The sequence below is a fragment of the Neophocaena asiaeorientalis genome, unplaced genomic scaffold (assembly GCF_003031525.2).
Source record: "Neophocaena asiaeorientalis asiaeorientalis breed wild unplaced genomic scaffold, Neophocaena_asiaeorientalis_V1.1 scaffold253, whole genome shotgun sequence".
Classification (NCBI taxonomy): domain Eukaryota; kingdom Metazoa; phylum Chordata; class Mammalia; order Artiodactyla; family Phocoenidae; genus Neophocaena; species Neophocaena asiaeorientalis.
This window is the reverse complement of record NW_020174553.1, coordinates 5,241,661-5,252,298: the sequence shown is the minus strand read 5'-3', so window position 1 is coordinate 5,252,298 and position 10,638 is coordinate 5,241,661. Positions and strand designations below refer to the sequence as shown.

The following is a 10,638-nucleotide window of genomic DNA, read 5'->3' as shown; positions in this document are numbered from 1 at the left end:
GCTCAGAAGAAAAGTTTCTCCGGCCAATCCAGGTTGCAGTGAAAGTGGGTCTACCATGTGGACCCTTGGAGGGAGATCCAATGGGCTTAGAGTTTTGAGGCAAATCAGGATTCTGTATAAAACCAGGATTTTTGAGCAAACCGTACCCTCTTCAGAAAATACCTATTCTTTCAACTTACTACTGGGATGCTTTAGGTAAAAGCAAGTGAAAGAAAATTGTCCTGTTCAAGAGGGTTCTGTGAAGACCTCAGATAGGCTCCCTCCAAGCCTTCTCAAGTTCTCAGAAGGATGGCATGTAAGCAGACATACATAGAAACTCACAGGCAACATATTTCTGATTTCATATAGGGATGTTTTGAAGTCCTTATGGTGCATCAGCTCATCCAGCCCACTCTTCAATCCATTATGCGAGTATCCTCAGCCCTTAGCCTAACATAATGGACCAACAAGGAATGAAAAGCAGAGAACATATTTGAAGAAATACTGATTTAATTAAGTTAAAGAAAAAAAGACACAAGCATTTATAATGAGCATCGTTTCCAAATAACCATTTAAAAATATAATGTATACATCATCAGGGTTCTTGAATTACAAGCAATAGAGACTGATTCTGACTTTGAAGGAAAAATGGGGGCAGATGTTAGGTAGCTCAAAGGAGGTTTTGGCCAACTGAGCATTCCGTAGGCCAGAAAGGAGGGTGGCATTAGGGATTCAAGCAGCAAGGGATCAAAACCATCTCCCCGGGAGGCTGCTAGAGGGCAGCTTGATTCCAGTCACTTCTCCTCCCAGAGAAGGGGCATTTCACCAGAATAAGTGGTGTGTGTGTGTGCGTGTGCGTGTGTGTGTTTGGGGAAGGTAGGGGAGGTGCCTGCTCCTATCAGGCTAGGCAGACAACACCGGAAGTGTATCTACTATACATACAAGCCGAGCTTTGAATTGAATTATCATTGCGTGTATACATATTTTTTCTATGAAACCTACATTTCTATTATCAGTGCTTCTGGTAGGAAAAAGCATTGGTGCATGCTCCTATTGGACCTGTCAAAGTAGGTTCTGAAAAACTATCATCAGAAAGAGCTCCAGAAGCAGTAAAGCATTCATAGACCAGAATTTATTCCCTTCACTTGAATTATGTAAATAATTTTTGTTCCATATTCTTTCAGCTTCTCTCTCTCTGGCTACTTTTGTTCATTTAATCATAGAAAACCCTCTCTGAGTGGCTTAGGCAAATATTAGGTGGATGGCATCTATTCCTGTCTCAGTTCAAAGGGAAAAAAGTTAACGGGGTTCCATCTGTTTAGGGCCTGAAAACTTGTGAATGCTAATTATGCTTCTTATGGCCTTGGGGAGATTATGTGGGAAATTGAACTCTGTACTGTGTTGTTTTCAGTCCTGGTAAAGATTGAGAAATGAGTCTTTGGCAACGTCAGCCCTATTTCTTCCCTTTGTATACAGGGAAAGTGAGGCCCCGGCTTGAGCCCCAGGCACATGCAAAGCCAGGATTAAAACGTGACTAGGCAAGGTGGACAAGCAGGCAAGGCAGGCCCACGACAAGAGCCTTGGTTTGAGGGTCTGAGTTGTGCCGTGACAGGAGACTCATTCTGATGAGCTAAGAAGAGCGCAGGCAAGGACAGAGTGGACCCCGTTCCCAGGCCTCACGGTTAGGAGGGTCAGCTTAGTGCAGGGTCTGCTGTTTGTCACGTCCTGGCCCTGCCCGGACATGTGTCTGCATCCTAGACACAGACTAAAACCAGACACCGGAATGGACGATTTCATCAAAGATTCTGTAAGTGCCACCAGCACACGCAGGAATTTTGGCATCTAACATCATCGTGAGATGGGGAGTGAAGCATCCCCTCCATGTCACTAAATTTCAGCACCCAGCTTTGGTGTTCTGAGGGGACCAGGACATCGGTGGGGTGCTCCCCGGGAGAGGGCAGTAGTAGCTAGAGAGAGAGTGGGAAACCAGAGAAAGCTGCAGAGAGGCAGCTCACGACCTTATGTCCTCCCTTACTGCAGGTGAGACTCCCAGAAATTCCTGGAGAGGGGTAGATGCTTTGTAATAAAAAGGTTTAGCAAGAGCTACTTAAATAGGAGCTATTATCATTAAACTCTCATTTTGAAGCAGGCAGGTGAAGCTTGTGGAGCTTGAAAGTTTCAGAAGAGATGGCAGTGACATCACCAAAATGTAGAGCCTGACTTCTGTCCTCTAGGAAGGTGATGGTACAGGGACATCCACAGCGGTCCTCTCCCAAACTCCTTGCCCCACAGAGCGATGCAAACTGGCACAGGGATGAAGACCCATGCGCACTACTGGTGGGGCTGCGTGGACAAGAAACCGCATCTTGTTCTGTGGAGAAGAACCCAACTAAGAATATTGGTACATGGTCCTTAGTATTGTCAATCAACCGATGTAACAACACGGCGTGGTGTCACCACCATTCCAGTCAGGATTTGGCTTTATGAAAAGAAAAAACCCCAAACAGGGAGTTTAAGTTAAAGTGAGAAACGTGGTAAACACGTGCTCTCTTTGTTCTGATTTTAAACTCGACTTAGAAAAACGTGGGGTGTCACCTGCATGCTAGCAACACGAAAAGGAGAAATGTTATTCATATTTATGAGTTCGGAGCTGCAATTTGACTACTGCCATTAAACTGGGCTTTGGACTCCTTTTTAATCAAATTAGCTTCACTGGTTTAACTGACAGACAGGTTTTTATTAATTTACCATTAAATAGCTTTCAATTAACACAAGAACATAGAGGTAACATCACAATTGCACTGTTATAAAATTAAAAGCCTTCTGTATCTCATTTCCGGGGAAAAGTGCTGGAGCTAGGTTCCCCACAGATGATGCTTAACAGCCACTGGTCCTTTTATTTTGGTCTTACTAACAGAAATACTAACTTAGCGAGATTACAAGCATGGGTCTCTTAATAGCTTCCTAGGAGTCAGAACTTTTGCTTTCGATACCAAATAATATCTGGAAAACATGCTCACTTTTGTGTTTTTTGAGAAATTCTAAGAACTGGCCCAGATTCATGTGATAGTCATTCCTTAAGCCATAGTCACCATGGGCCTCAAGAAGTAATTCTTCAAAAGAATGGAAAAGGCGCAGGTCCTCCCCATTTCCTTCGGTTTCGATACTCTCGGCATGCTTACAGGAAATGTGTTTCCAGTTGGGATACCTAATTGTGTGCCAGAATTCCTCACAGTGCTCTTTGAAGCCTTCCACACAGATTATCCCTGGCTTTCCCGTCATGCAAAATCCTGTCACATCTAACCTTTTCCCGATATCCAAAATCTTTTTTCGTAGGTCCTGCTGATATATATGGTGACTGTAGATCCACATTCGGAGGAATGTGTTCTTCACTGGCTTGGCTTGTGTAGATGGTTCATACACGAGCTTCCTGTTCAGGAAGTAGGAGGCACTGTTGTCCTGCAACCACTGGATGGCTGCACACACACACAGCTCACCTGGATCAAAAGTCCCTATGTAAGAAGTGAGACCTTTGTTGAGAAGGAGCTGCTGTTGTCTGTCAAGTTCGGATGACCGTCCAAATAGCTGCAGTGCTGCGTAGGGGTAGCTGTGAGGCATGGTTACTTGCAAGTCAATTTTCACCTTAAAATGAAAATCAAATAGATTTAAGTACTGTAAAATCACATAAGCTAGTTTATCCATGGCCACTGCACGATGCTGATAAATGTCATAGTTACTGCTACTATTACGTGTCAGCTATGTGCCAGACACCGCACAATTTTACAAACACAATTTTACATACATAAATTCCTTCCATGTATGCATTCATTCATTCCCATATTCATCCAACACCTACCATGTGTCAGGTACCCTATACTGAAATAAAGAAGTGAAGAAGCTAGACACTAGTTCTGCCCTTCATGGAAAGAAGCCGAGAGCCTAGTGAAGGAGACAGACGTTAAACAAATAATTATACACAGCCAGTATTTCACTGCAAAGGTGAGAAGCATTGCCATAGAAAAGTACAGGGATCCACTGAAAGGTGGAACCAGAGGGATTGCATCCAGTCTGGGGAGCCAGGGAATTCCTCTGAGGGAATGACGCCCAGAGGCTGACTAGGAAGTAGCTAGCACAGCGGTTCTCAAATGTCTGGTCCACTTGTTACTTGGGCTATGCTAAAGTTGCTGGAGATAATGGATCAGAAGGTGAAGGTGAATTCATTTTCAGAATTTAGATTTTCTATCTGTATTTGCTTTCAGTGTCATGGTGCCATCAAAGAAACAGTCATTAACTCCTTAAAAGCCAGTTTTGCTAAAGACAATATTTAGATTTGTGAAAATCGTAACATATGTACAAGATAGTCCATACTACAATAGCAAGACTGGTAAAAATGGATGAGTGAATAGAATAAAAATGGCAGTAGAAGACTGCAAGATGTGTTTAATAAAAACACTGGGCATATTTATAAAAAAAACCACTAGGCATATTGGTATAAAAGATGTGCATATGTATGTAAAATTCAAGATCTTTATTGAAAACAATTTACAGGTCATCCCATATTTTGCTGGAATATTCCATATATGCACCTGGAATATTCTCTATTTGCTTCCTGGACAGGAAGCTCAGGTTCCAAGTGTTTCCAATATAAACTGGGCACCTGGAAACAATTAAAACCACTCAGGGCACCTACCTTGGGCTCCTCGATCTGGAGTGTAATCACAAATTCGATTTTTGGTGGCAGTGCCTCCCTTGTGCCTTCCAAATATCTCTTTATATTCGTCAGGGCATTGACATCTTCAAGTTTTACTTCTCCTTGGTTAGGAAACATAGAAAACAGCATTTCCATCTCCAGCAGCTGAAGTTGAAGGCATTCGTTCATTGAAGCGGACATGCTGACTTGAAATCAACCTGTCAGGAAAACCGGAAGGGCCCAGGGACACTGGATTTGTCAACGTCGGCGGTGTCCAGAGGAATTTCCCGCAGCTCCCTTTCCGTGGAAGCAGATTTGCAGGAGCGCTATTACGCGTCGAGAGCTAGGGGCACAAACCGGGACACTTACACTCTTCTGCTTTATCTCCTGGCCCCCAAATCTAGTATACACGACATCCTCCAAGATACGTCGTTGAAATTCAGATTCCCAGTCCCTTTATCCCCAGCCCCCGCTTCCGATCTGGATCAGGGAATCCGGACTCTCAACAAGTGTTCCGAATTATGCAGTTGCAGGTGGTTGGGCAACCACCACCTGCAGACGCTCTGCAAGCCTGAATTCTGGGAAAGGCGAGGGGCCCAGCCTCCGAATCCCACCCAGGTGTCGGGCTTGGGCGGAGCTGGCCGCTGCGGCGAGGGAAGCCCGCAGTGCCGGCGGGGCGGAGCTCCGCCCATCCCGGCTCCCAGGTCTCCGGGGCCCCGCTGCGCTCCACGCCAGTTGCCGCCCCTCAGCCCCAGCGCCACGAACCCCTCCCGTGTAGGCCTTTCCGCCTTTCTCGGGAGCCACCCTGGCCCCGGGCGGCATCCTGTGAGTCCGGGCGATTTGGATCCACCTGGCCTCTGCCCCGAGGGGCCCAGGCTTAGTGAGGGGGTCTTACAGGTAAATAAATAAAATGACGTTTTGTGCGAGCTGTGGCGGTAGGATGGGGAAGGGGGTGGGGCATGAGAAGGCTCCACAGAATCAGACGTTTGGGAGCTGAACCTCGAGAACCGAGAGTGGGATGCGAGAAGCCGGGTGGCGCTCACTGGGGCCGGGACCACCCGGTTAGAGGCCTCATATCGGGGCTGGTACCCCCCATCCAGGACCACTTGGAAGCCCGGCTTCCCAGGAACGCGGGCCCTGCCGCCCTCTGAGACCCGAATTTGGAGTCAGGGGCTGCGTATCTGCCGGTCGTAGTGCTCTGAGAGCCCGCGACCCTCGGCCCCAACCCCCGGGCCACCGCGGGGGCCTCACCCTTCCCGGTCATTCAAAGGAAACAGCCCCAAGTCCTCTCGCAACGCGGATCCGCAGTTCCGCAGGCGCGAGCCGCGCGTTAACGGGCAAGGAGGCGGGGCCTGGCCCGCGGACTCTTCCCGCGCTGTGATTGGCTGAGGGGCGGGACAACGGGCCGGAAGCCACGCAGGGCCACGTTTGCAGACGCCGATCTCTCTAGTCTGGTTCTCGTCTAGTCTGGTTCCCCCCGCCGCCGCGAGGAAGGTGGTCCGCGCTGTAGAGGTGAGTGGGGGGGGTTGTCTCCCGGCAGAGGTGAGCGGGGTCCCGAGGCTTGGCGGCGAGAAGGGGGCCTTCCGGTCCGCAGGGGTTCGGCCGACCGCCAGGCTAGCGGGCCGGCTAGCGGACTGACTCGCGGGCCGCGCGGGACACACCTACTCGCCACTGCGGCTCGGGAGCGGACTGGGGGCGCGGGCCCGAGGGTCTCGAGCTGGGAAAGGGGTCTCGTCCATCACCTAGGTGGGGACCTCAGGGCTGGGTGCCAGGAAACGTGGGGCGATTCGGGGGCTGGGAGGAGAGGGGAACTAACGAGGTGCTAAAGACTGGAGGGAAGGGGGCCTTTCTTAGCTTTTTTAGAGTGGACAGTTTGGACTTGAGAATACTTTCAATAAAAGCCGCTCACATACTCGTTGAAAGTAGTTTTAGGACCTAGAACGCATGAAAGGGTGGAAACATTTTACCTTGACTATTTCTTTATTTTTTTGACTCTTTTTTTTTTTTAAAAGACTTTTGGACGTAACAGCTCGTTTACGCCCTTAGAAATAATCAAGATGCATTGACGACTGGTCACTTTTTAATAAAACGTCTTCATACAGGTGAACTAGATTTGATCGCTCTAGGCCAATCTAAATTAGCGTCCTGGATGCCAGCTTTTTCCAACTGGGCAAAAGGAAACATTTAACTTTTGTTCATTGACGCAGTGAAGGACAATAAAAGAAAACGAGAGTTGGAAGCCCCAAGTTCCACTTAAAGTTAGAGTATCCCAGAGAAGGAAGTACTAGCGGGCTAAGGGCTGATGTTTGATTTTTTAAATGAAAGGTAAAAGGAAGATGTTGCTAGTTTCCGAGCTTAATTTAGAAGGGTGTCCTGAGCCTCCCTTACGAAAATACAAAAATCCACTGCAAGGTGTATTGGGAGGTCTGAGCAGTCTTGGAGAGGAGGCTTTTGCCCTTTGCTTTTCCTTTGGGAATAGGTCTCTGTAGTCTGGGAGGAATAGCAGAAGAACTGCACAGATTTCCCAGATATTTTGTATATGCAGCCCCAGTCCACTGGAGAATGTGACCTTCGGCCTCAGTCTGTCAGCAGCTTTCCATGTAAAATTTAGGTTGTTTAACTGATACCCAGAATTAAGTGTTCCCATTTGTAAAATGATACGGTCCCTTGTAGGATTCTCTGAATCTAGGTGTAGAATCTTCATTTTAGTTGGGAATGGACCATTTTAAGTTTGCCTTGGGTCCAGGAATTGTTGGGGACAGTCTCATTTCTGTCCTGAAGTGAACAGTACAGTTAATGCTAACCTCCGGGACTTATTCTACCATTTTTTTCTGCTCTCAAACATAGGATTTTGGGGGGAGGTTCAGAATGAGGCAGATCTATTAGTTTGGGATGGCAGTTTTTGAACCAGATGGTCCTTGAAAGATTTCTTATGCCCGAAAAATATTCCTTAATTTTGTAGACATGGATTTAGATGCTGTTACAAAGCAGTCAGCATTACATGCCAAGCCTGATGGACTCACTCTTCAATATGGGACTGCTGGATTTCGAACGAAAGCAGAACACCTTGATCATGTCATGTTTCGAATGGGATTGTTAGCTGTCCTGAGGTCAAAACAGACCAAATCTACTATAGGAGTCATGGTAACAGCATCACACAATCCTGAGGTAATGCGTTTAGTGCTCTGATAAAGCAAATGTTTATTTGCAAGACCAAACCTTAGTTTCTGAGCACTTTGACCCGAAGCACAAATTCTGATTCTAGGAGTGTGCCTTCTCATTGCTATATGCCTTTACTTTTAAAACAACTCTTTTCTTAACAAGTGTTCATTTAGCTCATGACTCTTTAAAGGGTGTGGAGAGAGTGAAAGGAGATGGTCATTTTTTGGAGTGTGTCCACATTGAGAAGTGACAGAATGTCCTTCCAAGTTGGTTGTATTGAGACAGCATCAGTAATAGAGTGTTTCCTCTGTATAAAGCAAATGTTTATTTGCAAGACCAAACCTTAGTTTCTGAGCACTTTGACCCGAAGCACAAATTCTGATTCTAGGAGTGTGCCTTCTCATTGCTATATGCCTTTACTTTTAAAACAACTCTTTTCTTAACAAGTGTTCATTTAGCTCATGACTCTTTAAAGGGTGTGGAGAGAGTGAAAGGAGATGGTCATTTTTTGGAGTGTGTCCACATTGAGAAGTGACAGAATGTCCTTCCAAGTTGGTTGTATTGAGACAGCATCAGTAATAAAGTGTTTCCTCTTAATTTAGCAGAGATTAAAGAGATTGGAGGCAAGCTGGGGGAGGGGAGAGGGAAAACATGTGAAAAGACTTAGCACAGTTTGAAAGTTTTCACACAGCTTTTCTCTAGCTAGGGAATAGTTTCCCGTTCTGAGTGAACAGCCAAACACGTGGCTCCAGGGATCCAAAGGTGAGCCCTGGGCAGAATACTGATGAGGCCTGATGGGTCTAGTGTTTATGACAATTAAGTTTCTAAAGTATTCCTTTTGCGACAATTTAACCATCATATTCTGTACTGGCCTATAACTGATACGTGGCTTAAATAATATGCTTCTCTTTGGTTGCTAGGACATGAGACTTTTGCCTTTGTAGCTAAATCAGCAGCAAGTTAAAGCTCTGTGGGTTAGTGAAGGATTGTAACCTCCTCCCTTCCCACCCCAAAACAAGAGGGTGTTGCTTATTCAGCTTCTAAATGCGGATCACTCTGAAGGTGTAAGTGTCTGAATGGCTAAATCACCTTAATTGCTTAATGATTTGTAGACAGAACCCCACATTTATTGTTATTTCAGAAGCACTGCTTAAAACAATTCTGAGCTATTTCCTTCCTTTGACATTCACTCTGAACTACACTTTTTTTCTTTCCAGAAATTTGAGCAGACCAGAATTAGGCGTCAGTTTTCAGCTTCTGTACCACCCACTGGTTGACACGCTGGCCAGTGTGTTCTTTGAGTCCAGCCATAGTGAGAAGGATCTCCAGGGGTCCTGGGTCTGCTGCGGTTGTGCCTCGTCAGTTAATTGGTGGCGAATGCTCAGATGACAGCCTTTTCAAACAGCTAGTGTGGCACGGTGGCTGTTGGCTTTAAGAGTCAGATGGACTTGATGTTTTAATATCAGAACTGACACTCGCTGTATGAACATAAGCAGAGTACTTGCTCTGAATCTCAGTTTTCTCAAAGTAAGATTGGAGTAACCATCGGATTATTAGTTAGACAGATAACGTGTGTTGTGAGGATTTACTGAGGTGATGTATGTACAACACCTGGTCCAGCGCCTGGCCTTCAGTAGTGGTCACCAGTGAAACTGCCCGGCCAGCACTGTCTTTTGTTGGGGGAAAAGCAGCTTGGGTTTACTTCCTCACCTCACCCTCACAACTGCACGGATGGCTTATTATTTGTTTTTCTTTCAAGGAAGACAATGGTGTAAAATTGGTTGATCCTTTGGGTGAAATGTTGGCACCGTCCTGGGAGGACCATGCTACCTGTTTGGCCAACGCTGAGGAACAAGATTTGCCGAGAGTGCTGGTGGACATCGGCGAGAAAGCAGCTGTGAATCTGCACCAAGATGCCTTCGTGGTGATTGGTAGAGATACCAGGTGACCATCAGAGCTGCTGGTGAAAGCTGCTTGGGAACACCACATAGATGGTTGCGTCTGTTTTAGCGCCCAGGACAAATCAAAAAAGTCGAGGAAAGTGGAACTGCCCTGAGAGGCTTCTCCACGTCCTGGTCTTTTCAGTAGGATGTAGGAGCTCAGTCACTACTGCAGCTTGGGCTTTGGAGTCTGAGCCCCAACTCTCACACTTACTGTACGGGTTGAGTAGGTCCCTTAACCTTTTGGAGCTTACCTTTACTCACCTGTACAGTGCTGATGATAAGCCTACATCATGCAGTCCTTCCTGAGGATTACATGAAGTAATACGTGCAACACACCTGTTTCCTGGCACAAGAGAAGCACGTAGCAAATGTCTCCCATCCCTTTACTTCTGCGGGTTTAGGTTTTTCCCCCATAGAGTGAGAACATGTGATTGTAAGTCATTATTTTTAGAGGTTTACTTTATAACCTGTGATATTGTTGGTTCATAGGTCATTTTTCCCTTGCTGGAGTTCATTGGAAAGCATTAACCATCTATAGTATTTCTACGCATTTGTCACGTTTGGCAGCTCTTACCTTCCTTTTCAAAAAGGTGTTATTGTAAAATGTTAGATTAAAAGTGTACTTTGGGGCTTCCCTGGTGGCGCAGTGGTTGAGAGTCCGCCTGCCAATGCAGGGGACACGGGTTCGTGCCCCGGTCCGGGAGGATCCCACATGCCGCGGAGCGGCTGGGCCTGTGAGCCGTGGCCGCTGAGCCTGTGCGTCTGGAGCCGGTGCTCCGCGACGGGAGAGGCCACAGCAGTGAGGGGCCCACGTAACGCAAAAAAAAAAAAAAAAAAAAAAAAAAAAAAAAAGAATTTTGAAAA

General features: G+C 46.5%; 2 protein-coding genes across 4 annotated transcripts in view; one reads left to right on the top strand and one right to left on the bottom strand.

Moving 5' to 3' along the window:
• Positions 1–2,691: 2,691 nt before the first annotated feature.
• On the bottom strand, positions 2,692–5,974 carry RWDD2A (RWD domain containing 2A). The gene is made up of 3 exons (XM_024757424.1): positions 5,921–5,974; positions 4,670–5,012; positions 2,692–3,621 (listed from the first exon to the last, which is right to left on the bottom strand). Exons 2-3 carry the CDS (start codon positions 4,868–4,870, stop codon positions 2,944–2,946), a joined length of 879 nt encoding a protein of 292 aa, XP_024613192.1. The 5' UTR covers positions 4,871–5,012; positions 5,921–5,974; the 3' UTR covers positions 2,692–2,943.
• Positions 5,470–10,638, top strand: part of PGM3 (phosphoglucomutase 3) — a 25,040-nt gene continuing 19,871 nt past the window's right edge. For 2 of the 3 annotated variants that reach the window (XM_024757421.1, XM_024757423.1), the window contains exons 1-3: positions 6,085–6,181; positions 7,632–7,837; positions 9,591–9,775. In XM_024757421.1, the coding sequence (XP_024613189.1) occupies positions 7,634–7,837; positions 9,591–9,775 (389 nt within the window). In that variant the 5' untranslated portion in view covers positions 6,085–6,181; positions 7,632–7,633. Of the gene's footprint in view, positions 5,567–6,084; positions 6,182–7,631; positions 7,838–9,590; positions 9,776–10,638 lie in introns of those variants that run through there. The other variant, XM_024757422.1, reaches the window with a different exon arrangement.

Excerpts from the sequence above, each read along its gene's own strand:
- RWDD2A (XM_024757424.1), bottom strand. The coding sequence starts at position 4,870 with ATGTCCGCTTCAATGAACGAATGCCTTCAACTTCAGCTGCTGGAGATG. Across the intron at positions 3,622-4,669 it reads TCCAGATCGAGGAGCCCAAG|GTGAAAATTGACTTGCAAGT; the intron begins GTAGGTGCCCTG and ends TTTCATTTTAAG.